We start from the raw sequence: 27,995 nt of genomic DNA, 5'->3' as shown, positions 1-27,995 counted from the left end.
TATTTTAATGTCTGCATATAATTTGTCTTTGGTCTCACTGTATAAAACATGAATAGACATTCATTCCATTGCTAACTCTGTAATACAGTGTGTGGAAACACAAGCATTTGGTTCATCAATTGCAAGCACGCACAGTATGCATGCACACGCACGTGCACACAGAGAACACACATACATCCTAAAGCCATTCCCTCCTTATAGATATGACACTTTTTAAGAATTGTTTTGCCCATTTTAGCATTTTAGAAAATAATAGGTAGACGTTCAGCCTCGCATCGCATCAAAAAGACAGGGGCCTATAAAAGACCAGGAAAATATAGGATGAAGTAGACTTTGACATTACATTACAGTACATTACACTTAACTGACAATTTTCCAAAGCAACTTACAGTTACAGTATTACATGGCATTGATTGCACACAGTCCCTGAAGCCACTATGTGGGGCTATAGGTGTCCTGCTCAACGGCACTTCAGCCATGGATTGTATGGGATTAGAACCTGCAACCTTCTGATTCCAAGACTAAGGTGCTGTTCATACATACCCGGGTATTTTGATATACGAAGACCTTCCCCTTCGGTTGTGCCTTTCGTTCACAAACAAACGAAGGTTTTCCCTCTATAAACGAAGCTCCAAAAAAACTCAGGCAAAAGTGGAGATTTTTAAAAATCTCCGGTTAGCGTTTGTATATAAACAGAGATAAACGAAGACTTGAATGGCAGTCTACTTATGCCGCACAGGCTTAACGTATTCATGACAGCATATTTATGCGCTTATGCGAAAAATTGTAGTTTATCAAAATACCCAGGTATGTACAAACAGCACCTGAGTCCCTAACCAATCAGACCATGGCTGCCCACTATGACTTGCATCCATCCATAGGGTCAATGGGTGTAATGGAGGGAGCATGGCGTGATTTGTATTGTGTCACTCAAAGCATATTTTGCAACATCTTTAATAAATGGTACTGATGGCCTCCCTCAAAGTCTTCCTTTAGGTCTTGGTGCCTAAATTTGAGATAGGACAGAGAAAGAAAGTCCGGAACGGAGTGTGGAGAGAATGTTGGGGAAGGATTGGGAAATGACCTCGGGACCAAAGTCTCTGCCCCTTCCAGTTGGTCCCTTTGACCCAAAATGGGAAAGAATATGAAGATGAAGATGTTGATGTTACATGTAAACAGGATCAGAAAACAGCTGTTATCTCCCCTCCGACTCTCACTCATATATTTTTTTGGCAACTTTGCTTCAACTGACCAGAATGCACTTGCTAACCCATGGCATTCTGATCCCTATAAGGCTGAAGGCTCACAGTAGAATCCCTACTGATGTACATCTCACATTACCAAACATGCCCTGGGAGACCAGGGCTGGAGGAAAACAAACCTCAACTAGCCTATAAAGGATTATAACAGAATACAGCATGAGCATATCAACACTAGTCTTACACCAAATAATGTATTAGTGATTATGTGATGATTTATTAGTACACACAAACGCACACACACACACACACACACACACACACACACTGCTCTATCTGTGCTGCTCTACTCTTATCGAGGTCTTCACTGGTAGCATCCTCAGAGAACAGGCATTACAACCAGTAACAAAATATGGAAACACTCTCTCAGTGAAAGTGTGTGTGAAGGTGTGTAAATGTGTGTTATTATCGGGGTCAGAGAATGACAGCTTTCCTCTGTCCCAGTCCAGCTGCACTCTGATCCTCTGGAGTTTCTTCTTCACTGTGAGGAGAGTGGGGGGCTGTGGTGGGGCATCTGCTCTATATTTACCATCATAATAACCCACACACCACCGCCCACTCAAGGATCTGAAGTCTCCCTTCCTCTGGAGAGACTCTGCCATCACACCCACATTCCACCATGTGTTGTCCCCAACCTCCACATTCCAGCAGTGTGTCCCTGAGTTAAAGCCCTCAGAGCCTAGGACAGAGCGAACCCAATCAAATCTCTCTGGGTTATCAGGCAGCTGCTGTTTCTTATCAACACGCCTCACACTGGTCAGATCCTCAGACAGGATCAGTTTTGGGTATGCAGTGTTGGGGTCCAGAGTAACAGGAGCTGCAGAGAGGAAGAAAACACACAGAAGCTGAACAATAAAGATGCGTTCAGGACGACATAGAACCGGGCTGGTGCCCGTTCCTGCACCTAATCTCGAACCGAAAGTCTGAGCGTGTGGGACCAGAAAGTTGGTTTGCGATGCGAACTGAACAATACTTGGTTTTTCCTCTGCGTACCATGACAACAATGTGGATGTCAGCAGGTATATTTGGGTAAAAAATGGGCACATACAGAACAGTGCAGAAGCCGGTATGACCATGTTTGTGTGTGTTGTGGGGAAGGGACAGGGGCATGCCTGATGAGGTGTGTGTGTGTGTGTGTGTGTGTGTGTGTGTGTGTGTGTGTGTGTGTGTGTGTGTGTGTGTGTGTGTGTGTGTGTGTGTGTGTGTGTGCACGCGCGCTACTTACTGAATTGAACTATGTCCTGCATTTTCTCCCAGACTCTGAACTTCAAGTTGCCCAAGTGCTTTGCCACATTGATCAGAGCTCCTGAAAGCTTCTCTGGATTCTGCAGTGTGCACTGGGCTCTGGAATAACATTCAGGAGTCAGTGCTGCTGTGGGTTTGGGTTCAGAACCACAGACAAGAGAGAGACAGGAGGCACATCACTCACCTTTTCACTGTGCTCTTGTAGTTCTGGAAAGAAATAGAATATTGTTAAAACCACCTTGTTTTGCATTTATTCATTCTATTCATTTTATGAATTGTATTCATCAATACCATGCTTTTCAACACACTGTGCCACGTATTTATTTAGAATAGTAATGCCATAGATACACACATGCACACATATAGTGTATGAGTAAAACTTTATAATACCAACTTCTTGTTAAGCATTAGATATGCATTTGTTAGGTATTATTCAAACCTTATATAACCCTTTGTCAAACATTAGTTAACCATTATCTCTTTATTATTTCCCATTACTTAATCATTAACATACACTGTTAATGTTTTTTGATACTGATACATGTGTGTGAGAGAATCGGGAAGGATTGGCAAATGATGAATGGTTTCTGTATCATTACCAATCCTTCCCCAACTAATGCTTTTTTGTCAGTATTATAAAGTGTTACCAGTGTATGTATTATGTGTTATCCTGTAATTTTCTCAATCTGTGAAGCTAACTGTTGATTTCTTTTTACTAACAGCTCTGTTCACTACAGTAGCTGATTGACAAACAAAGAGTGAAAAGGTTACTGGTATTATGATGGGAGGTTCAAAAAGAAAAGATACTGTATGATTTTATGATTCAGCACATTTCATACCTGTTTTAAAATGCCAAAACATTGATTCTAATGCAGTTTCATACAAGTGTGTCTGATTTACTGAAAACAAAAAAATAATATTACAGGTATGACAGACGCACAGACTCACACACAGCCGGACAACCCAAGGTACCTACCGGCAGGCGAAAGCAATAATCTCATTGCCTAAAGACGGAGTGTAACCTACCTGCAGGAAAGTGACATCATCAGCTTCCATCTCCTCTTCTATGACTTTGATTGATTCTGAAAGAGATGAGATATCTCTGCTCAGCTTTTCAATCTTCTCCTTCATCATCTGACTCTTCTGCTCCTCTTCCTCCTTCAGTGCAGATATCCTGGCTGCCTCTTCATCTCGTAGAAACTGGTGAAGCTTCTCAAACTCCTCCTTGATCTGCTTCTCAGTGGTATAAACTTGAGTCTAAAAAACAAACACATCAGAAACATTTAAAGGAGAAACTGAAGACATTTGAAGAAGTGAAACTCCTCTGTGATCAAACAGCAGCTCACATTAAGGTGAGACATGCATCAGTACATTAAGGAAGAAGTGTCATGTTGATTTGAGGGTTTACAGATAAACTTTAACTGACTAATTGTTATCGTATTTCCTTTTTGTGTCTTGTATTAAGGGATGCAGTTTGATCTTGAGCTCATCCTGAAAAAAATTAACACTATTAAGGTCACAACATAATAACATTTGTTAAATGATTACAAAGGTTGGGTTACAACACCATGTAACTATATGAATAACTTCTCACCTTGCGTTCAACTGCTGCTTCATCTATGGGCCTAAAGTTGTGATTTTTATGTTTCTTTGAGTCTCTGCAAACCAAACACACTGCTTCTTGATCGTCCAGACAGAAGAGCTTAAGTTTCTCACTATGCTGAAGGCAGAGCACCTCAGACCCTTCTGAAGCTCTCTGACTCCTCTCCAGGAAGGTCTCACATAGGTTCCTTAATGCAATGTTTGGGACATCAAAGTTTGTTGAGCATTTCCTCCTGCAGTAGGGACATTCTCTGAATCCCTTCCCCTCCCAGAACTGCTGCAGACAGACCTTACACGCACTGTGAGCACACGTCAGTATGACAGGATCCTTGTAGATGTCACAGCACAAAGGACAAGTAAGATCTTCTTCAAAATTTGATGCCATTTTCTCCTATACAAAACAGTAAAACATAGTCATGGATACCTATTCCAATCCTTCATGAGAGATCCCTGCAGGTTACTGCCCAATTAATAATGTACAGTCTTGGTCAGGTGTGTGTGTGTGTGTGTGTGTGTGTGTGTGTGTGTGTGTGTGTGTGTGTGTGTGTGTGTGTGTGTGTGTGTGTGTGTGTGTGTGTTGCAGTAGGCCTACAACTAATGATCACTAGATGAAAGCATGTTGCCAGCTGATCATGCATATTAACTTAATTCATAAAATGGAGACTTGTTTCCTTTCCAAAATATTACCTCAGATTTAATTTGAATCAAAACAGTGCAAGAAATGTTTAAAGTACTTACGATACACCTGCCTTCGAAACTTGTTGCAGCCCGTTTACTTTCACTTTTGATTTGGTGGAATAAGAAACAATCTCAAAGTTTTAACTGTATTAATGGAATACAGTTGTAAATGTATTAATATAAACATGCCCCGTTCATTCTGCAAGTCATTAAACAAAAGCAAAAAATCTTCTATTTAAGAAAAAAGTGTCACAAACGTGTTGAAGCGTTACGAGGGAAAGAGCTGCCCTATGTACGAGCCGTCACTTCCTCATTCTCAAAGGAGGGAGAGGGGAAGAGGGAGGGACTCAGAGAGGCAGAAGCAGGGGTGTAGTGGGCGCGGTACGCGGGGGTACGCAGTCCACCCACTTCTCCTGAAGTGAGATTTAAAAAAAAAATCTTCTGCCCATGTTTGAATACAAAAAGGGATGATCACATAGCATGATTGCAGGTGATTGACCAAACAGATGGAAACGGAGAAGCAATGACGGTAGATTAAGGACAGATAGGGGGGTTTGACATGATAAGCTGCCTAACTATTTGATGACTTTAAAAATCGCGTACCCCCACTTTAAAAATCCCCACTACACCACTGGGCAGAAGCAGCAGGCACTGTACCGTCCAAGGCAGGGGTATTCAATTAAAAGTCACTGAGGGCCAGTTTTTCAAATTCCTCACAGTAAAAGGGACGAACATAATATTATATATACGTAGATAGCGCGTCCATGTTTTCATTTTGTTCAGATCTTGCGGAGCCTTGCCATGCAGGGCCGGATCAGACCCTGCATGGGGCCTCCAATAGAATAGCCCTGGTCTAAGGTATTCCTCTCCTGGAGATAGCCAAGCTAATGTAGGTTAGTAACATCGGCAAAACCTTCAAAGCAACTGATTTACTGTTTTGTCTCCTTAATCTCCTTAAAGTTTCCAAACATTTGTAGTCATGAGACTACATTTGACATCCCCAATTTCTGAGGATTTCTGAGGAACACACACACACACACACACACACACACACACACACACACACACACACACACACACACACACACACACACACACACACACACACACACACACGTAAGGTATTAAACCTAGCCCATAGATATTCATGACAGTCTAAAAGTGTAAAATAAATAAATAAATAAAAAGGAGACAGGGGATTTTCACAAGAAATAATACATGACTGAGCTACATAATATACTGGGTATTAAACAATTTGATATTGATGACAGTCTTAAATTGTAAAAGAAAAAAAAAGAGAAAAAAAAGTATTTCAAAGGGAATATTGAATAGATTTGTCATATTACTTATACCCCAGAGTTGAAAAACACTGCCTTAATATCACTAAGTGCAGTAGATCTTTGAAAATAGAAGGTTTAGGTGTGAGAAGGAACATAATATGTCAACCTGATGGCTGACCTGATTCCCACTGAGGAGACGCCCCTACCTGGGAGACAAGAGGGGCCTGTACTAAGAAGCTGGTTCAGGAGTAAAGCAGGTTAAGTTAAGAGGTAAATCATCTAATAGAGGAGCCTGGAGTCCTCATTGTCTTTAGAACCCAGAGGACCTCAGGCTCTTCTAGTAGATTATTTACCTCTTATTATATGGTTGTGACGTCATCGGTCGAATGCTCCATTCATTTCAACGGGGCTCCCCAACGTTCACACGTCTGTTATTTTTCGATAACGGACGGGTTGGTCTATAACAGACCGCTGTCAATGGCAACAAGACTTTTCACTGCTAAAGCGACTTTTCAACAAGACTCTAATCAGCTGCTGTGATAGACAACACCTGTTGTCCTGGCTACCTAGCTGTTAGCGGTGTTCCACAACGACACAGTTTTTTTGTGCAGCAACAATCTTTTGACATTAAAAACTATAATAGCCTAGACTTAACATTAAATAGGCCTAAAGAAATGTGAATCATTTAAGTATATCCATATAATAAGCGGGTTAACTTTCGGCGAGTCGGTCGCTTTGTGGAATAGCAGCACTTCAGAGAGAACAAGACCCCTCCGCTCCGCGTCGGGGTCTAAAGATTCTCTCTGTCGTGCTGCTATTCCACGGTAGCGACCTTCTTGCCGAACGTTAACCCTTACTTATTATATGGTTGTGACGTCATCTGTCGAATGCTCCATTCATTTCAACGGGGCTCCCCAACGTTCGGACGTCTGTTATTTTTCGATAACGGACGGGTTGGTCTATAACAGACCGCTGTCAATGGCAACAAGACTTTTCACTGCTAAAGCGACTTTTCAACAAGACTCTAATCAGCTGCTGTGATAGACAGCACCCGTTGTCCTGGCTAGTGGCTACCGCTGTCAATGGCAACAAGAGGTTCACTGCCAAAGCCACTGGCTTGTATACAAGTCAGTGGCTAAAGCGAATGTTTCACATCACTCCGCAGGGGATCCGGTCTTTTGTCACTCTAATCAGCTGCTGTGATAGACAACACCTGTTGTCCTGGCTAGCCTACCTAGCTGTTGCCTAGCGGTGTTCCACAACGGCACTGTTTTGTTTTGCGCAGCAACAATCTTAACATTAAATAGGTCTAAAGAAATGTCCCCGCATGTGTGAATCATTTAAGTATATCCATATAATAAGCGGGTTAACTTTCGGCGAGTCGGTCGCTTTGTGGAATAGCAGCACTTGAGAACTGGAGAACTTTATTGTGCTTAGGGACTGTTCGTAATTTACCGGGGGGGAGGGCTGGTGCGTAGGGGGGGGAGGGCCATGATGAAAAAAAATAGGTGGAGGGGAGGGCCATGGCAAAAAAAATCGGAGTTAGGGGGAGGGCCATGGGAAAAAAAATCGAATTCATTTTATTTTATTTTTATTTATTTTTTAAAATAATAATAAAAAATGCTCTGAAACACATAGCTTTGCGATGCAAGGTCCCGGCGCATACTATAGCACTGAACGTGTATCTGTAGTCAAAAAACTATCAGGTGCAGCTACTGTAGATTGCCCGCGCTGACTCTCTTTCACTGATTAGGCCTATTGCTAGTGCTACGGGAACATTGAGCATCATAGAAAATGCCCGTGAGCAAATAGGCTAACTAGCTGAGGTGAACTATATGGGCAAAACAGTTTGGGAAGTTTTGACAACGAATTGGATGGGCATTTCCAGAGGAATTTTGGAGAGGTGTTGTAGTCAACTGGTGGTCACAGCCTCTGGTAAGTCATGATTTTATTTAATGGCACCGCCGTGTGCTTTACATCTGTGTTCAAAAAACTTTTAGACCCCAACCAGACCGGAATGAACAATACCTAGGCCTAGACGTACTTTGGTAGAACGGTGCAGTGACGCGGGAGATACGTTTGTTTTAATAGCTTGTGGTGTCAAGGTAGTAATAAAAGTGGTATTAACGGCGATGTGTTGCCCATGCATCATATACGGTCTTGAAACCATTGGAGGAACTTGTTGTGAAGAGAAGTCTCATCACTTTGGTGAACAAAAACGGACCAACTAAGCAAGGAATTATGTAGCCTACATTTAAAGCGTGACGGGAGAAGGGAATGTCACCAAAGTTGTGCATCGTGTCAGGTAAGAAGTGACTTTTCTTTCTTGCTGTGGAGATTGGATTCGTAGAAGCGTGTATTGGTATGCTAGGTCTTGCCTGTTGCTGGTGAAGTAGTCTAGCTTAGCCTCGGAGTTGGCTATGGGGTGAATCTGAAGGAGAGCACAGCCGATGGTGTGCCTGCATGGCTTGTCTATCATCACAGTTGTCAAAGTTGAATTGCCGCGGTGTGTAATGGCTGTGCTATTGTTGGATGTTTTGGAATGTTGTACTGGTTCTGTTTTGGCAATTTGTTCCATTTTGCTGATTTGACCACCATAGCACCACCTATTAATGCATCTTAAATATGGCCTACGTTAAATGCAAACTAAAGGTGGCTTTCTCACTCTCCCTGTATCAATAGCCAGCAATGGCTCGAGCTGCTTTGGCGCTTAGCCTACTTCTTGCTCCGATCACATCCCGAACTCTTTGGCCGTCAGAGTGTAATCACATTCGGGAAGGTAGAGCTATGCCTGTGTGTGTGCGTGCGTGCTTTTATGCGCGGTCTGGGAGACAGGACAGGGGTCCTGATCGAGATGCACCTTGAGATCCACAGTCGCAATTGCAAGAAAATCTAAATTATTTGAAAGCCCGGTCACCTCTCGAGTGCATCGCATAGCCTAGTCAAAGCATTTCTTCTAATTTCACACATTGCACACTGCCCATGCTGAAGAGACAAACTGTCAAGGCAGCGCGATTTGCTCTTGAACACGCCCTCACCTCCACATCAGGTGCGCGTTTCCCTTCCGCTAGAAGAACTTAATAATGTCAAAGTGAGATGTAAAAAAAAAAAAAATTAAATCTACCCATCCTTGTTTAGGCTACATAAAACATGAGGAAGTTATTCAGATATGATTCGCCATTCCTCACCCTAAAATTGATTAGAACGCAGGAAATTGCATCTAAAAAACAGATTTTTTTTTTCACAGCACCCCCTGGTCAAAACCAGTTCCTGCGTCCCTGGCTTCGCTACTGTGCTGAACATGTAAAACGTAGCCTACTTTGTGAAAGGCGCTGCTTGTCGAGCAGGGAAATATTGAAGCTGCGGTGGGGAAACTCTCTCCACTGTAGTTTACAGTAGTAACAACTCGGACATTGGTATTGAAATGGAAGTTTTTATTATTATCATTATTATTAATAATAATATTTTTACTTAACACGTAAAAACAATAGTGAAGGCAATTTGTCTTGGTGACAGTGGAGTTAAAAGGCATCCCATGCAGCCGCAGAGGTAGATTCTAGCGGCTTCTCATAGGTATCCACTGATATCGATAGCACATAATAGTGCAGACAACCGCCCTTGATGTAGGCTACTCTGACTGTTCTCATGATGGTTGTTCATCTACCAATTTTACATATTATTATTTTTTTACCTGTAGGGGGAGGGCCATGGGAAAACAAAATTGAAGTGGGGGGAGGGCCATGGGGAAAAAAATTGAGGTGGAGGGGGGGGCCATGATTTTTTTTTTGACCGGACTTCCAGCGCACCAGCCCTCCCCCCCCGGTAAATAACGTACAGTCCCTTACATGGCTGCGTTTGATACACACTGACTTGCCTAGGCTGGTAAAACAGCGGTATGGCACTGAATTGAGGTCGCGCACAGTAGACTCCATAAAGCCGGAAATTTCACAAGCCCTGGAGTTATTGCTGGAGGAGGTGCCGGCCTCTGAGGATGCTAGGGCAATGCAAGCTGCTGTGTCCGAGCGCCCCAAAAGGAGGAGTTTCTCTGGCAGGCCAGAGAGAGCCTGTCCACTGTGCAGAGAGGCCAGACAGCCATTTTCTCAGTAAGTGCCCCTTTCTCCCTCCTCATGACAAGTCATACATGGCAAAGGCCCGCCGGGTACTCGACGGGCAGAGTGATGCGTCAGACTGCGCTGAAGAGGATGAAGCTGCGTCGCCCTCTCTCGTGCAGCGTGTGTTAATAAAACAGTCCCCTTATCTTGATGCCTTTCACAACCACCTCCCTGTGCGACTCACCATTGACAGTGGAGCCACTGGCAACATGATGAGGGCCTCCTGTGCTACGAGACTGGGCATTACAGTTACAAGCAGTACACAGTCTGCGCACCAGGCAGATGGCTCGTCCCCCTTGAGGGTCATGGGGGAAACACGGACTTACTTCCAAAGAGACAATCAGAGACTTTACTTTGAGGGGCTCGTAGTGGAAAATCTTGATTCAGACATTTTAGCTGGCATCCCATTCATGACACAAAACGATGTGTCAGTCAGACCTGCCAAGCACCAGGTGTGTCTGGGTGACAACATCTACAGCTATGGGTCACAGACCGTGGCCACAGACAGACACGCTGTGCGGCGCGCCCATGTGATACGCGCCCAGGCTAGAGCTACAGTGTGGCCTGGGGAGTACATCGAGCTGGACCTCCCTCCCGACTTGTGCGACGGGGACAAAGAGCTGGCCATCGAGCCTTACGTGGGCACCTTTCAAGAACTGACCGACACACAGCAGTGGCCTGCGCCTGCCATGGTGAGGAGTGTGTCTAGGAAGATCCGCATCCCCAACTTCACCGGGCAGCCACAGCTGGTATGCTGAAATGCCCATGTCTGCCAAGTACGTCCCACGTATGTGCCCTCTTCTAGTGATGCGACGGTCACACCACCCCACATGCCCTTGTCAGCCAACACACCTCTCCACCGCTCCGCTACGCACTCCAGCCTTGTGCGTCTGGACCCAGACAACATAATGCCTCCAGACATTAGAGACAGTTTCTGTGCTCTGCACAGGGAATTTGACGAGGTGTTTGACCCACACTTTAAGGGGTACAATGGCGCCGTTGGTCCTTTCCAAGCCAGAGTGCATATGGGGCCAGTCCAACCCCCACAGCGCAAAGGCAGGGTGCCACAATACTCCAGAGGCCAGCTTCAGGAGCTCCAGACACAGTTCGACGCATTGGAGGAGATGGGGGTCTTCAGAAAGCCAGAAGATGTTGACATTGATGTTGAGTACGTTAACCCCTCGTTCCTCGTCAAGAAGTCTGATGGCGGCTTCCGACTTGTCACAGCGTTCGCCGACGTCGGACGGTACAGTAAGCCACAGCCCTCATTAATGCCAGATGTCAACTCGACTCTTCGTCTGATAGCCCAGTGGAAATACATCATCGCGACGGACCTCACAAAAGCCTTCTATCAGATCCCGCTATCCAGAGACTCATGGAAGTACTGTGGTGTCGTCACTCCATTCAAGGGCGTGCGTGTCTATGTGCGAAGTGCGATGGGCATGCCAGGGTCTGAAACGGCACTGGAGGAGCTGACATGCAGAGTGTTTGGGGAGCTGCTGGAACAAGGACAGGTCGCCAAAGTAGCCGATGACTTGTATTGTGGAGCAGACACGCTTGAGGGCCTGGCAGCAGTGTGGAGGAGAGTGCTGTCAGCGTTGTGACAATGCGCATTACATCTGTCAGCCACCAAGACCACCGTTGCTCCAGTACAGACCACCATCCTGGGCTGGGTGTGGCGACAGGGAACTATCCAGGCCAGTCCAAACCGCGTGTCTGCCCTGGCATCATGCCCTGCACCAAAGACTGTAACTGGGCTGCGCTCGGTCATCGGAGCATACAAGGTGCTGTCTCGTGTACTCAAGGACTGCGCAAGTGTGCTTGACCCCCTGGATGACGCCATTGCTGGGCGTGAGTCCAAGGACATCATTCACTGGTCAGAAGAGTTGCTCAGCGCTTTCAAACGTGCACAGAATGCGCTGTCTTCACATCACGCCATCACCCTGCCCCAGCCTGAAGATCAGCTGTGGATTGTTACGGATGGTGCAGTCAGGGAGCCTGGCCTGGGTGCTACGCTCTACGTCACTCGGGAGAGCACCGTGAAGATTGCAGGATATTTCAGTGCAAAGCTGCGTAAGACTCAGGTATCCTGGCTGCCGTGTGAAGTCGAGGCCTTGTCCATCGCTGCTGCCGTGAAGCACTTTGCACCGTACATAATACAGTCAGCTCTGAAGGTATGTGTATTAACTGACAGTAAACCCTGTGTGCAGGCCTTTGAAAAGCTGTGTAGAGGAGAATTCTCAGCGAGCCCACGGGTCACCACGTTCCTTTCCACGGCCAGCCGCTTCCAGGTCCAGATACGTCATGTGGCAGGTGCAGCCATTCTGCCATCTGACTTTGCCAGCCGCAATGCACCAGAGTGCACCAGCCCGGTGTGCCAAGTCTGCACCTTTGTCCGTTCCACTGCCGAGGCTGTTGTTGGCCAGGTCAGCTTGAGTGACGTCATAGGAGGGTCCCAGAAGTTACCCTTCACCAGCAGGTCAGCATGGCTGGCTATACAGTCAGACTGCTCTGACCTCAGGAGGACGGGGGCCCATCTCCGTCAGGGGACAAGGCCTTCAAAGAAACTGACCAACATCCGTGATGTGAAGCGGTACTTGAACGTCGCTACAGTAGCCAAGGACGGCCTCTTGGTCGTTCGTCGACACACTCCCCTTGCAGCTTCGACAGACTGCATCATTGTGCCCAGGTCTGTTCTGGATGGTTTACTCACCGCACTTCACATCACTCTGGACCACCCTACGTACGGCCAGTTGAAGACTGTTGTACAGCGCTACTTCTATGCGTTGGACATGGACTCTACTATGCGGCGCATCACCGATGGGTGCCACCAGTGTGTGGCGCTGAGAAAAGCACCAGTGTTCGTGCAGGACCAGACAACCGGTGATCCTCCCGAAGTCGTGGGCTCAGCTTTCGCAGCAGATGTCTTCAGGCGGGAGCGGCAGTGCATTCTTGTGGTTCGAGAGTGTGTCACATCATTTACCATGGCCGCCCTCATTGAAGACGAGCGCCGCGAGACTCTCAGGGAAGCCCTGCTCCGCTTGTGTGTGGGGCTCTGTCCTCTCGACGGTCCTCCAGCAGTGGTCAGAACTGACCCAGCGCCAGGCTTCGCCGCACTGGCTGGGGACGAGACCCTGTCTAAGCACAGGGTGTCCATCGAAGTGGGAAGGGTCAAGAATATCAACAAAAACCCTGTTGCCGAGCGAGCTATCCAAGAACTCCAGGGTGAGATTCTGCGCATTGAGCCTAATTGCAGAGCTGTTACCCCCTTGCTGCTCTCCCTCGCCACTGCACGCCTGAACAGTCGGGTGAGGTCTCGTGGGTTGTCTGCCCGCGAAATGTTGTTCCAGAGAGACCAGTTCTCCCACAGACAACTGCCCGTTGATGACCAGGATCTCATCATGTCACAGCACTCGCAGCGGGTCTCCAACCACCCTCACAGTATGAGGTCCAAGACACCATCTGGTCGTGTGCCTGTGCCTATCCCTGTGCACTCAGGAGATCTTGTGTACCTTTGCGGGGATCGCAAAAAGTCCAAAGCACGGGACCGGTACCTGGTCGTCGGGGTAGATGGAGCATGGTGCAACATTCAGAAGTTTGCTGGGTCCCAGTTGCGCCGCACCTCCTACAGAGTCAAGCTGAGTGATTGCTACAGAGTGGAGGACGCAACCAGCACCCTGAGTGGGCCGACAGCCGAGTGCCCTGGAACTAGCGACGATTCCGATGAGGGGTCGGAGGACCCTCCACCACAGGTCCCTGATACGCCCCCAGCAATCGCAGAGCCTCCTGCTGACTCGTACTTGCCACGTGACGACGTGAACCAAGAGGAGTCAGTGCCAAGTGGTGACACGCACGCGCTGGCTTACCCCGATGGCATGCTAGACGACGTGCCCCTACCGGAGAGCATGCCCAGGCGCTCTGGAAGGTCGCGACGCATGCCTCAGAGACTGGGTGATTATGTGTCACATTGAGGACTACTTGTTGATTATTGATTGATGTGTTTATGATAATCTTTGATATTTGTGGGACTCTTGGGTGGTGGTATTTCACAGGGGAAGTAATATTTTGAAGAAAAGAGGGTAGCGCCAGGAGTGTTAGTATGTTACCTGTGATGACGTAACCAGCCGGCCGGATATAGACCGGTCGGGCTTATTGCTGTACTGTTCACCCGGTGTCTATCATTAAACACCACACTCAACTTGATCCTCGCGTTTGTGATTCCTGGACTCTTTCCCTTTACTGGCACAGTCTGAATAGGGTTAATCTGTGAGAAGGAACACAATAGGCTATGTCAACCCTGTGGACCTCATTCCCACTGAGGAGACGCCCCTACCTGGCTGGGAGACAAGAGGGCTGGAGGGATGTGGAGACTCCCCTACCTGGGAGACAAGAGGGCTGGAGGGATGTGGAGCACATGTGGCTGAGGAGGATGACAACAAACCAACAAAGGTCGGCGTCTGCGCCTACACTTTAGACATTTCGGACCTAGTCCATTATCAATGTCTCCAGTAGGTGGAGAGGATGAAAACAAACCTGAACATTGAACTCCACACCTGCAGACAGCTGTTACACCTTTTTAGAACTATTTCAACACACCTTTTCAAAAACACCTTCATAATACTGAAAACTGTGTTAGTTTTGTAGCACATGTGGGCGAGGAGGATGATAACAAACCCCTCATGACTGATGAGCGCCACATCTGCAGAAAGCTGATTGGTCGAGTAAATTGTCCTCGAGTCAAACATGTCAAGGAAGACAAAATGACAACAGAGAGACGTGTTTGAATACAAATAGTAATATTTATTAATGCCACTGTGTCATTGAACATGTTTCTCAAATCCAAATGGAGATGCTGCTTCAAAAGCTCAATGAAATATAAAATGATGTAATGATTTCCCCAAAGGCGTACCCAAATGTTTACATGCCATGTGGGGAAGACTAGCACTGTTTGGACTAATATTTGGACTTGTACCTCTATGAGGAGAGCAGCAGGTTGGGCCAGTACATGATCCCAGAGGATACACACTGTAAAAAAATAGCTGTTAATTTAGGGTACTTCTGCAACAGCATTCTACTGTTTTTTGAAAAAACAGACAACTACTGTGAAAATATTACTTTGAGTCAGGTGTTGAGCATAAACAGTAAGTACTGCACAATAGCAGCATTGGCCGTTGTGGAAGCAACCAAGATATTTTAGGCAGCACCATTGAAACCCATTCATCCTCCACTTGTCCGTGATCACCATCAAGCTGCAATAGCCTACCACCTGAAGAACTTAAGTCATTCTCACTGGTTAAAGATTCTCTGATACTAACAGGAATTAAACAATTTCTAAGGAAACTACAATACTTAAAACGTGTTTGATGCAGCACAGTATGATGATTTTCATCACTATGATTTTGATAGTGCAAGAACACTCTTGCAACAAGCAGACCCATCTAAACCAATCTGCTAATCAGTGCCTGGCCTCACCTGAGTAGGGCTGTTATGCCATTATTAAATTACGGCCTTCACCTGCCAAGGGCCTGATGACTCTGGTCACATGGTGCTCTTGCACCTGTATATAAATCTGGACTATCAACACTTCAGTTGCTTGCCTGCCTGCTGGATGGCCTGCATGGCACAGCATAGCACTTGCTTGCCTACAAGCTTGCTTACATGCTTGCATACTCTCCTCTTTGTGAAAGCTTGCTTTGTGGCACTTGCTGTATGTGGCATCATTTGTGGCATTGTTGCATATAATGTGCCTGCTGCAAATTAGACATGGCTTTGAGAGCTAGCTTGTACTGCTGCTTGTTTGCTGTGCTACTTGGTGCAAATTACGTTTTTACAGACTGACCAATGCTATATTCATCATTGGCTCATCAAGAGATACAGTAAAAAGTCCACCTCGCACACTCCCATTGCCATTGTAACATAGCACTGCATACTCTGAAATTATATTCATGCCCACACTTTCAAAGGACCACCGCAAACCACTATCTCAATAAAGCACAGCGGCATAGCACTCCAGTCATGGTGAACGGTGGGAGGGTGGGGTGGTAACATGGCCAGGGTATCACAGTTATGGAGAATGATGGGTGGGGTGGGAAATTGCCATGGCCATATTCATGAATGCAACTATGACCCAGTATTTGCCTGTCATCTCACAGTATAATCTTCAACTTTTTAACTAAAATGTACTGTTATTCTACTTATACTACTGTATAAATATTGTAGAGCACTTTTAGTTTAACAATACTAATACTGTGAACGTTCTGTAGAGTACTGTTATTTTAACAGTTCAATTGCTGCTGAACAAATGTTATATACTGTGATACATTAAACAGCACTGAGCTGTATTTGATGTTTGGTGTGAAATAACAGTAGAATTACAGGTAAATATAATTGCCAGTAACTGCCGTTATTTTGCAGGGGAATTTTCTGACAGTGCACCCTTTACTCTACTACTACTATTCTATACACCATTAGACAAGAATAGTAGTAGGCCTAGACAGTGCAATCATCATTACTACTACTACTATTCTAGACACCATTAGACAAGAATAGTAGTAGGCCTAGACAGTGAAATCATCACTACTACTACTATTCTATACACCATTAGACAAGAATATTAGTAGGCCTAGTGAAATCATCATCACTACTACTATTCTATACACCATTAGACAAGAGAAAGATGCAATCATTCATGAAAAAGTGTAATTTTATCAAACCTCTTTAGGAATCAAGTACATTTAGGTAATTCAAAATGGTCCATTTGGCCTCTAAGGTCTCAGTAATGTCTAACCATAGAGGTAGAAAATAACACTAGAGAGGACACAGCAATTTGCGACAGCACTGGGAAATGGCAGCTGGAGCTTCCCAACTTCCGTAGGTAGTGTAGGTACTTTCAGGCAATGCAAGTCAATGGAGAACACGCCCACCCCTGTCAAGAAATTAACTAAAACTGTGTAAATATAAAGTAACACTTTAATCAAAGACCAGATTTGAAATGTCAGGCTACATATCTACTGAAATCATATGAGTCGATAAAATACATTTAAAAATCAAATAATATATTTTATGAACATAGTTAGCAACACACTTCAACTATTGTCCTTGTATAGTGTGTTGATGGACATTTTCACATGATTAAGCCATTTTTGACAGAGGTGAGCCTCGTTCTCCGTTAATTTCCATTTCTCTGATCTACCTCCAGATAATGGCCGCTACAGATTGCCGTAAAAGGGGGGGCGGGGTCCTCTCTAGTGTTATTTTCTACCTCTATGTGTCTAACCCTGTGTTGGTGGCCCTGACCATTTTGGTATCGTGTACAACAATTATAAAGGCCTATAACATGACACAACAAGGCCATATCAGTACAATTCTTACATAAGCAAATAATGTGGTCTCTCTCTCTCTCTTTCTCTCTCTCTCATTCTCTCTCTCTCTCACTCTCTCTCTCACACACACACACACACACACACACACACACACACACACACACACACACACACACACACACACACACACACACACACACACACACACACACACACACACACACACACACACACACACACACACAGAGAGAGAGAGCTCAATTTGTTTATCTGTGCTGCTCTAATCTTATCGAGGTCTTCACTGGTATTATCCTCAGTGGACGGGCAGTACTAAAATATGGAAACATTCTCTCAGTGAAAGAGTGTGAAGGTGTGTAAATGTGTGTTATTATCAGGGTCAGAGAATGACAGCTTTCCTCTGTCCCAGTCCAGCTGCACTCTGATCCTCTGGGGTTTCTGCTTCACTGTGAGGAGAGTGCCAGGCAGTGGTGGGGCATACTCTGCATATTTACCATTACAATAACCCACAGACCACCACCCACTCAAGGATCTGAAGTCTCCCTTCCTCTGGAGAGACTCTGCCACCACACCCACATTCCACCGTGTGTTGTCCCCAACCTCCACATCCCAGCAGTGTGTCCCTGAGTTAAAGCCCTCAGAGCCCAGGAGATTGCAAAACTCTTCAAATCTCTCTGGATTATCAGGCAGCTGCTGTTTCTCATCACCAACCCTCACACTGGTCAGATCCTCAGACAGGATCAGTTTTGGGTGTGCAGTGTTGGGGTCCAGAGTAACAGGAGCTGCAGAGAGGAAGAAAACACACAGAAGCTGAACACTAAAGATGCGTTCAGGACGACAAAGACCTGTGACGGTGCCCCTTCCTGCACCTAATCTCGAACCGAAAGTCTGAGCGTGTGGGACCAGAAAGTTGGTTTGCGATGTGAACCGAAAAACACTTGTTTTTTCCTCTGCGTACCATGACAACAATGTGGATGTCAGCAGGTTTATCTGGGTAACAAATGGTCACATACAGAACAGTGCAGAGCCCGGTATGACCGTGTTTGTGTGTGTTGTGGGGAAGGGACAGGGGCATGTCTGATGAGGCACGCGTGTGTGTGTGTGTGTGTGTGTGTGTGTGTGTGTGTGTGTGTGTGTGTGTGTGTGGTGTGTGTGTGTGTGTGTGTGTGTGTGTGTGTGTGTGTGTGTGTGTGTGTGTGTGTGTGTGTGTGTGTGTGTGTGTGTGTGTGTGTGTGTGTGTGTGTGTGTGTGTGTGTGCTACTTACTGAATTGAACAATCTCCTGCATTTTCTCCCAGACTCTGAACTTCAAGTTGCCCAAGTGCTTTGCCACATTGATCAGAGCTCCTGAAAGCTTCTCTGGATTCTGCAGTGTGCACTGGGCTCTGGAATAACATTCAGGAGTCAGTGCTGCTGTGTGGGTTTGGGTTCAGAACCACAGACAAGAGAGAGACAGGAGGCACATCACTCACCTTTTCACTGTGCTCTTGTAGTTCTGGAAAGAAATAGAATATTGTTAAAACCACCTTGTTTTGCATTTATTTATTTTATTCATTTTGTGAACAGCATTAATTAATACCATGCATTTCAACACACTGTGCCACATACTTAAGCAGACAAGTAATGACATAGATACACGCGTGTTATCCTGTAATATTCTCAGTCTGTGAAGCTATCTGTTGATTTCTTTTTACTAACAGCTCTGTTCACCACAGTAGCTGATGGACAAACAAAGACTGAAAAGGTTGCTGGTATTATGATGGGAGGTTCAAAAAGAAAGATACAGTATGATTTTATGATTCAGCTAATTTCATACCTGTTTTTAAAATGCCAAAGCATTGATTTTAATGCAGTTTCATACAAGTGTGTCTGATTTACTACAAGCAAAAAATAATAATACAGGTATGACATGCGCACAGACTCACACACAGCCGGACAACCCAAGGTACCTACCTGCAGGCGAAGGCACAATAGTAATCTCATTGCCTAAAGACGGAGTGTGACCTACCTGCAGGAATGTGACATCATCAATGTGACATCATCATCTTCCATCTTCTATGGCTCTGATTGATTCTGAAAGAGATGAGATCTCTCTGCTCAGCTTTTCAATCTTCTTCTTCATCATCTGACTCTTCTGCTCCTCTTCCTCCCTCAGTGCAGCTATCCTGGCTGCCTCTTCATCTCGTAGAAACTGGTGAAGCTTCTCAAACTCCTCCTTGATCTGCTTCTCAGTGGTATGGACTTGGGTCTAAAAACAAAAAAACATATAATAATAACACAACACAAATTAATGTCATGATTACTCAGCTAAATTTGTAATAAATCTCCAACCCCTCAAGTGAACGTCTCTCTCTTAAACATGTCTCACCTTAATGTGAGCTGCTGTTTGGTCACAGAGGAGTTTAACTTCTTCTAATTTCTTCAGTGTCCCTTGTAAAGGCTGCAATTTGATATTGAGCTCTCCCTGAAATGAATGATCATTATTTAGGCCACACTATCAAAACAATAATCACTAAATTAATAAAGGGGTTAGGCACCATTTTCACTACTAGATTCTCACCTTGTGTTCAAGTGCTACTTCATCTATGGGACTGAAGTTGTGATTTTTATGTTTCTTTGAGTCTCTGCAAACCAAACACATTGCTTCTTGATCCTCCAGACAGAAGAGCTTGAGTTTCTCATTGTGCAGACTGCAGAGCACCTCAGACCCTGCTGAAGCTCTCTGACTCCTCTCCTGTAGGAAGGTCTCACACAGGTTCCTTAATGCAATGTTTGGGACATCAAAGTTTTTTGAGCATTTCCTCCTGCAGTAGGGACATTCTCTGCATCCCTTCCCCTCCCAGAACTGCTGCAGACAGGCCTTACACGCACTGTGAGCACACGTCAGTATGACAGGATCCTTGTAGATGTCACAGCACAAAGGACAAGTAAGATCCTCTTCAAAATTTGATGCCATTTTCTCCTATACAAAACAGTAAAACATATTCATGAATCCTTCATGAGAGATCCCTGCCGGTCACTGCCCAATTAATAATGTACAGTCTTGGTCAGGTGTGTGTGTGTGTGTGTGTGTGTGTGTGTGTGTGTGTGTGTGTGTGTGTGTGTGTGTGTGTGTGTGTGTGTGTGTGTGTGTGTGTGTGTGTGTGTGTGTGTGTGTGTGTGTGTGTGTTTGTGTTAGTGTGTGTGTGTGTGTGTGTGTGTGTGTGTGTGTGTTGCAGTAGGCCTACAACTAATGATCACTAGATGAAAGCATGTTGCCAGCTGATCATGCACATTAACTTAATTCATAAAATTGGGACTTGTTTCCTTTCCAAAATATTACCTCATATTTCATTTGAATCAAAACAGGGCAAGACAATTTGAAAGTACTTACGATACACCAGCCTTCGACACTTGTTGCAGCCCGTTTACTTCCACTTTTGATTTGGTGGAATAAGAAACAATCTCAAAGTTTTAACTGTATTAATGGAATACAATTGTAAATGTATTAATATAAACATGCCCCGTTCATTCTGCAAGTCATTAAACAAAAGCAAAAAATCTTCTATTTAAGAAAAAAGTGTCACAAACGTGTTGAAGCGTTACAGGGGAAAGAGCTGCCCTATGTACGTGCCTTAGCCGTCACTTCCTCATTCTCAAAGGAGGGAGAGGGGAAGAGGGAGGGACTCAGAGAGGCAGAAGCAGGGGTGTAGTGGGCGCGGTAGGTGGGGGTATACAGTCCACCCACTTCTCCTGAAGTGAGATTTTTTTAAAGAAATCTTCTGCCCATGTTTGAATACAAAAAGGGATGATCACATAGCATTATTGCAGGTGATTGACCAAACAGATGGAAACGGAGAAGCAATGACGGTAGATTAAGGACAGTAGGGGGGTTTGACATGATAAGTTGCCTAACTATTTGATGACTTTAAAAATCGCGTACCCCCACTTTAAAAATCCCCACTACACCACTGGGCAGAAGCAGCAGGCACTGTACCGTCCAAGGCAGGGGTATTCAATTAAAAGTCACTGAGGGCCAGTTTATCATATTCCTCACAGTAAAAGGGCTGAACATAATATTATACATACGTAGATAGCGTGTCCATGTTTTCATTTTGTTCAGATCTTGCGGAGCCTTGTCATGCAGGGCCGGATCAGACCCTGCATGGGGCCTCCAATTGAATAGCCCTGGTCTAAGATATTGCTCTCCTGGAGATAGCCAAGCTAATGTAGGTTGGTAACATTGGCAAAACCTTCAAATCAACTGATTTACTGTTTTGTCTCCTTAATCTGCTTAAAGTTTCCCAACCTTTCTTGTCACGGGACCTAATTTTTACATTGGGGATTTTATAGGGATTTTCACCACAAGAAATAATACATGACTGAGCTGTATAAGTTACAAGATATTAAACCTACAAACCTTACTCATGAAATTGTAAAAAATACAAATAAAATAGTGTTTCAAAGAGAATTTTGAATAGTTATGTTGTATTAATTATATCCCAGAGTTGAGAAACACTGCCTTTATATCGCTAAGTGCAGTAGATCTTTGAAAATAGAAGGTGTTGGTGCGAGAAGGAACATAATATGTCACCCTGATGGCTGACCTGATTCCCACTGAGGAGACGCCCCTACCTGCACATGTGGGTGAGGAGGATGAAAACAAACCTGAACATTGAGCTCCACATCTGCAGACAGCTGTTACACCTTTTTAGAACTATTTCAACACACCTTTTCAAAAATACCTTCATGATACTGAAAACCGTGTTAGTTTTGTAGCACATGTGGTTGAGGAGGATGAAAACAAACCCCTCATGACTGATGAGCTCCACATCTGCTGACAGCTGATTGGTCGAGTAAATTGTCCTCGAGTCAAACATCTCAAGGAAAGACAAAATGACAACAGAGAGCCTTGTTTGAATACAAATAGTAATGTTTATTAATGGCACTGTTTCATTTAACATGTTTTTCATATCCAAATGGAGATGCTGCTTCAAAAGCTCAATGAAATATAAAATTATGTAATGATTTCCCAAATGTTTACACTGAACTGAATGGTCTCTATGTGTGTGCCAGGGTTTCAGCATGTGACTGTGTCTAACAGTATATTTCTTTGAATGTGCCGTATGGGTGTGTGGGCCTGTGTGTCTCTGCATGTGTGTGCCTCAGCTTACGTGCGTGTAATAAATGATACTCTACTCTACTCTGCTCTAGTTCTTGCTCTGCTGCTGCCCTCTGCTGGATACAGGCGGTACTGACTTTATTTGCAGGCAGGAGTCAGGACACAGGTTACAGCTCACCCAACAAGAGGTCACTGAGTGTGTTACAATATGCGACCTTGCCTCCTCCACTTGTGCTTGTCTCCTCGTCCTGCCTCCTGGCCCCTCCTCCGTGGAGAAAACGATTAAGTTTCCCAGCTGTCAGCCTAGCCACTACAACTTTTGAGGGACTGTTTTTCATTCACCATCCCAATTGCAAATGAGAACAAGACTCTACAATTGAGCTTTTGCAAGATATTGAAATATAATGCTGTTGTCAGTGATGCCATCATGACATATTACTTCCTCGTACGAGGAGACAAGCACAAGTGGAGGAGGCAGTTCACTGATGCCCCACCTCCGCGGGGAAAACAATAAAGTTTCCCACCGTCAGCATAAGCACAACTTTTTGGGGACTTTTACCCATTCAACATCCCTATTGCAAATGAGAAAATGTCCTTTGAATTGTACTTTGGTGACTTTGGTAAAACTTTGCCTTGCATCCCTAGGCCGCAAGCAAAACCTATTTTGCCTTCAAACATTAGGCTTTATTTTTTATTTTTAAAACTATAATGAACACTGTTAGACATTTTTGCAACTATTTCAAACTATCAATGCTTTCTCAATCTGCACAGATTTAACACACCTTTTAAAAAAAAATGCTTCACTAAAACTGAAAACAAATGAATGTATCAAATGTATGCAGAGACCCGTACTGGAGAATTTGTTTTGGTTGAGTGAATTGGCCTCGAGTTGCATGTTTCAAGGAACTACAGAATGACAATAGCAAGAGTTTGAAAGCAAATAGTAGGTTTTATTAAAATCACTGTTAACACATTTTGTATGTGAATATGAAGATGATTTGTCACATATTCAACAAAGGATTAAACGGTGTAATGATTTTCCCAAAGGCGTTACCCAAACCTTTTAACACAATGAGGGGAACCACTAGTACTGTTTAGACTAATGTTAATGTGTGGAGTCAGTTCTTCAAACCTCAATGAGGAGAGCAGCAGGTTGGAGACAGTAGGTCAGGGGTCCCCAAACTTTTTTCTCTGGGGACCACATTATCGTTCCTGACTGTGATCAGGGGCCGCGATCAATCATGTGGGCTGTATACTAGCAGAAAATAGTTAATCATTACAAGTGATTTGCAAAAGAAGTGAGTACTTCACATGTTTTTCAATTTGAAATACCACATGTATTACTTTTTCTAAAAACTATTTTAAAAACCCATGTAGAAATAGCAAGGAAAGGTTAGAAAACTATGGAGATTGACAGTTTATGAGTGATGGGCTACAATAGAAATGGTAGGCCTGTTTATATTACAGTGAGATGAGAAACTATCAAGACAAAACACTTCTGGTGATTCACACTAGGTTAGTGAAAATTAAACTGTAGGAAGGCCTGTTGATAAAAAAAAAGAAATATTTTTAAAAAATATATATTATCATTATTTTTTTCCTGTGAGGATTCCTTCTTTGAGCCAGCTCAAATGGTGAGGTGCAGAGAGGTGGAGGGCCGGTCAAAGGGGTGTGGCGGGCCACATCTGGCCCCCGGGCCTTACTTTGGGGACCCCTGCAGTAGATGTTTCCAGAGGACACACACACACACACCACTCTACCACTATTATTCTACACACACCATTAGAAAGAGAAATTAAAAACAAAGTGTAGTTTAGACACAGTTTTAAAACAAAGTCAAATACTTTCATGCCATTAAAATGTCAATTTGGCCTGTAAGGCTTCACTAATTCCTGACCCTGGACTGGTGGTCTTGACTGTTATGACATTATGGACAATTAAAAAGGACTCTAACATACAGTACAATATGACAATAGCACAGCACAGGTCCTACATCCACACAAAAAACACACACACACACACACACACACACACACACACACACACACACACACACACACACACACACACACACACACACACACACACACACACACACGCACGCGCATACACACACACACAAACACACACACACACACACAGCTCAATTTGTCTATTTGTGCTGCTCTACTATTATAGAGGTCTTCACTGGTAGCATCCTCAGAGGACAGGCGTCACACGCAATATTAAAATATGGAAACATTCTCTCAGTGAAAGTGTGGGTGAAGGTGTGTAAATGTGTGTTATTATCGGGGTCAGAGAATGACAGCTTTCCTCTGTCCCAGTCCAGCTGCACTCTGATCCTCTGGGGTTTCTGCTTCACTGTGAGGAGAGTGGGGGGCTGTGGTGGGGCATGCGCTCTATATTTACCATCATAATAATACACACACCACCGCCCACTCAAGGATGTGAAGTCTCCCTTCCTCTGGAGAGACTCTGCCATCACACCCACAAGCCACCATGTGTTGTCCCCAACCTCCACATCCCAGCAGTGTGTCCCTGAGTTAAAGCCCTCAGAGCCCAGGACACAGGAATACTTATCAAATCTCTCTGGATTATCAGGCAGCTGCTGTTCCTCATCACCAACCCTCACACTGGTCAGATCCTCAGACAGGATCAGTTTTGGGTGTGCAGTGTTGGGGTCCAGAGTAACAGGAGCTGCAGAGAGGAAGAAAACACACAGAAGCTGAACACTAAAGATGCGTTCAGGATGACAAAGACCTATGATGGTGCCCCTTCCTGCACCTAATCTCGAACTGAAAGTCTGAGCGTGCGGGACCGGACAGTTGGTTTGCGATGTGAACCGAAAAACACTTGGTTTTTCCTCTGCGTACCATGACAACATTGTGGATGTCAGCAGGTTTATCTGGGTAAAAAATGGTCAAATACAGAACAGTGCAGAACCCGGTATGACCATGTTTGTGTGTGTTGTGGGGAAGGGACAGGGGCATGCCTGATGAGGCGTGTGTGTGTGTGTGTGTGTGTGTGTGTGTGTGTGTGTGTGTGTGTGTGTGTGTGTGTGTCTGTGTGTGTCTGTGTGTGTGTGTGTGTGTGTGTGTGTGTGTGTTTGTGTGTGTGTGTGTGTGTGTGTGTGTGTGTGTGTGCGTGCGCGCTACTTACTGAATTGAACAATCTCCTGCATTTTCTCCCAGACTCTGAACTTCAAGTTGCCCAAGTGCTTTGCCACATTGATCAGAGCTCCTGAAAGCTTCTCTGGATTCTGCAGTGTGCACTGGGCTCTGGAATAACATTCAGGAGTCAGTGCTGCTGTGTGGGTTTGGGTTCAGAACCAAAGACAAGAGAGAGACAGGAGGCACATCACTCACCTTTTCACTGTGCTCTTGTAGTTCTGGAAAGAAATAGAATATTGTTAAAAAAAACCACCTTGTTTTGCATTTGTTTAATTCATTTTGTGAACTGCATTCATCAATACCATGCATTTCAACACTTTGTAGGCCTACCACATACTTATGTAAACAAGTAATGACATAGATACACGTGTATTATGTGTTATCTGTGAAGCTATCTGTTGATTTCTTTTTACTAACAGCTCTGTTCACCACAGTAGCTGATGGACAAACAAAGACTGAAAAGGTTACTGGTATTATGATGGGAGGTTCAAAAAGAAAATATACTGTATGATTTTATGATTCAGCTAATTTCATACCTGTTTTAAAATGCCAAAGCATTGATTCTAATGCAGTTTCATACAAGTGTGTCTGATTTACTACAAACGAAAATAATAATACAGGTATGTCAGATCCACACAGACTCACACACAGCCGGACAACCCAAGGTGTCTACCGGCAGGCGAAGGCACAACCATAATCTCATTGCCTAAAGACGGAGTGTGACCTACCTGCAGGAATGTGACATCATCAGCTTCCATCTCCTCTTCTATGGCTCTGATTGATTCTGAAAGAGATGAGATCTCTCTGCTCATCTTATCTATCTTCGTCTTCATCATCTGACTCTTCTGCTCCTCTTCCTCCTTCAGTGCAGATATCCTGGCTGCCTCTTCATCTCGTAGAAACTGGTGAAGCTTCTCAAACTCCTCCTTGATCTGCTTCTCAGTGGTATGGACCTGGGTCTAAAAACAAAAAAACATATAATAATAACACAACACAAATGAATGTCATAATTACTCAGGTAAATTTGTAATAAATGTAATAATGTAATAAATGTAATGAATGTCTTTCTCTGAAACATGTCTCACCTTAATGTGAGCTGCAGTTTGGTCACAGAGGAGTTTAACTTCTTCTAATTTCTTCAGTTCCCCTTGTAAAGGCTGCAATTTGATCTTGAGCTCTCCCTGAAAGGAATGTTCATTATTTAGGCCACAATATCAAAACAATAATAACTAAATTAATAAACGGATTAGGCACCATTTTCACTAGGCTACTAGATTCTCACCTTGTGTTCAAGTGCTGCTTCATCTATGGGACTAAAGTTGTGATTTTTATGTTTCTTTGAGTCTCGACAAACCCAGCACACAGTTTCTTTATCATCTAGACAGAAGGCCTTGAGTTTCTCACTGTGCAGACTGCAGAGCACCTCAGACCCTGCTGAAGCTCTCTGACTCCTCTCCTGTAGGAAGGTCTCACACAGGTTCCTTAACGCCATGTTTGGTACGTCGCCTTTTGAGCATTTTCTCCTGCAGTAGGGACATTCTGTGGATCCCTTCGTCTCCCAGAACTGCTGCAGACAGGCCTTACACGCACTGTGAGCACACGTCAGTATGACAGGATCCTTGTAGATGTCACAGCACACAGGACAGGTAAGCTCTTCTTCCAGCTTTGATGCCATTTTCTCCTATACAAAACAGTAAAACATAGTCATGGATACCTATTCCAATCCTTCATGAGAGATCCCTGCAGGTCACTGCCCAATTAATAATGTACAGTCTTGGTCAGGTGTGTGTGTGTGTGTGTGTGTGTGTGTGTGTGTGTGTGTGTGTGTGTGTGTGTGTGTGTGTGTGTGTGTGTGTGTGTGTGTGTGTGTGTGTGTGTGTGTGTGTGTGTGTGTGTGTGTGTGTGTCTTGCAGTAGGCCTACAACTAATGATCACTAGATGAAAGCATGTTGCCAGCTGATCATGCACATTAGCCTAATTCATAAAATTGGGACTTGTTTCTTTTCCAAAATATTACCTCAGATTTCATTTGAATCAAAACAGGGCAAGACAATTTGAAAGTACTTACGATACACCAGCCTTCGACACTTGTTGCAGCCCGTTTACTTCCACTATAGTCCAGCGGATGGGACACACAAAAGGGCCTTATCGTGCACTTTTGAGTAAAAGCATGAAAATCGGTACACATATCCTTCTTGATATGCTGATT

General features: G+C 44.5%; 1 protein-coding gene and 1 pseudogene across 1 annotated transcript; both read right to left on the bottom strand.

The window, feature by feature from the left end:
• Window positions 1-15: 15 nt before the first annotated feature.
• On the bottom strand, window positions 16-27,461 carry LOC134436050 (uncharacterized). Its single transcript, XM_063185077.1, has 17 exons — window positions 27,069-27,461; window positions 26,872-26,967; window positions 26,515-26,745; window positions 25,776-25,854; window positions 24,779-25,313; window positions 14,510-14,571; window positions 13,731-13,801; window positions 13,160-13,472; window positions 12,430-12,607; window positions 10,957-11,066; window positions 10,361-10,471; window positions 9,910-10,109; window positions 4,099-4,383; window positions 2,689-2,711; window positions 2,485-2,603; window positions 825-2,076; window positions 16-521 (listed from the first exon to the last, which is right to left on the bottom strand). The coding sequence occupies exons 1-16, from the start codon at window positions 27,459-27,461 to the stop codon at window positions 1,532-1,534; spliced, it is 3,351 nt and encodes a 1,116-aa protein (XP_063041147.1). The 3' UTR covers window positions 16-521; window positions 825-1,531.
• LOC134436666 (zinc-binding protein A33-like) lies at window positions 17,765-21,134 on the bottom strand (annotated as a pseudogene).
• Window positions 27,462-27,995: the final 534 nt, after the last annotated feature.

The sequence above is a fragment of the Engraulis encrasicolus genome, chromosome 20, assembly GCF_034702125.1.
Source record: "Engraulis encrasicolus isolate BLACKSEA-1 chromosome 20, IST_EnEncr_1.0, whole genome shotgun sequence".
Lineage (NCBI taxonomy): Eukaryota > Metazoa > Chordata > Actinopteri > Clupeiformes > Engraulidae > Engraulis > Engraulis encrasicolus.
Note: the sequence above shows the minus strand (reverse complement) of the source record. Positions and strands in the feature narration are given on the sequence as shown.

What these genes read in the sequence shown, in the direction of transcription:
- LOC134436050 (XM_063185077.1), bottom strand. Translation starts at nt 27,461, where the DNA reads ATGGCATCAAAGCTGGAAGAAGAGCTTACCTGTCCTGTGTGCTGTGAC. An exon ending in ATGATGTCACATTCCTGCAG is followed by an intron (nt 25,855 to 26,514) that starts GTAGGTCACACT and finishes AAGCTTTCAGGA; the next exon opens with GCTCTGATCAATGTGGCAAA. An exon ending in CCATCTACCCCGACGACCAG is followed by an intron (nt 13,473 to 13,730) that starts GTACCGGTCCCG and finishes CCGACTGTTCAG; the next exon opens with GCGTGCAGTGGCGAGGGAGA.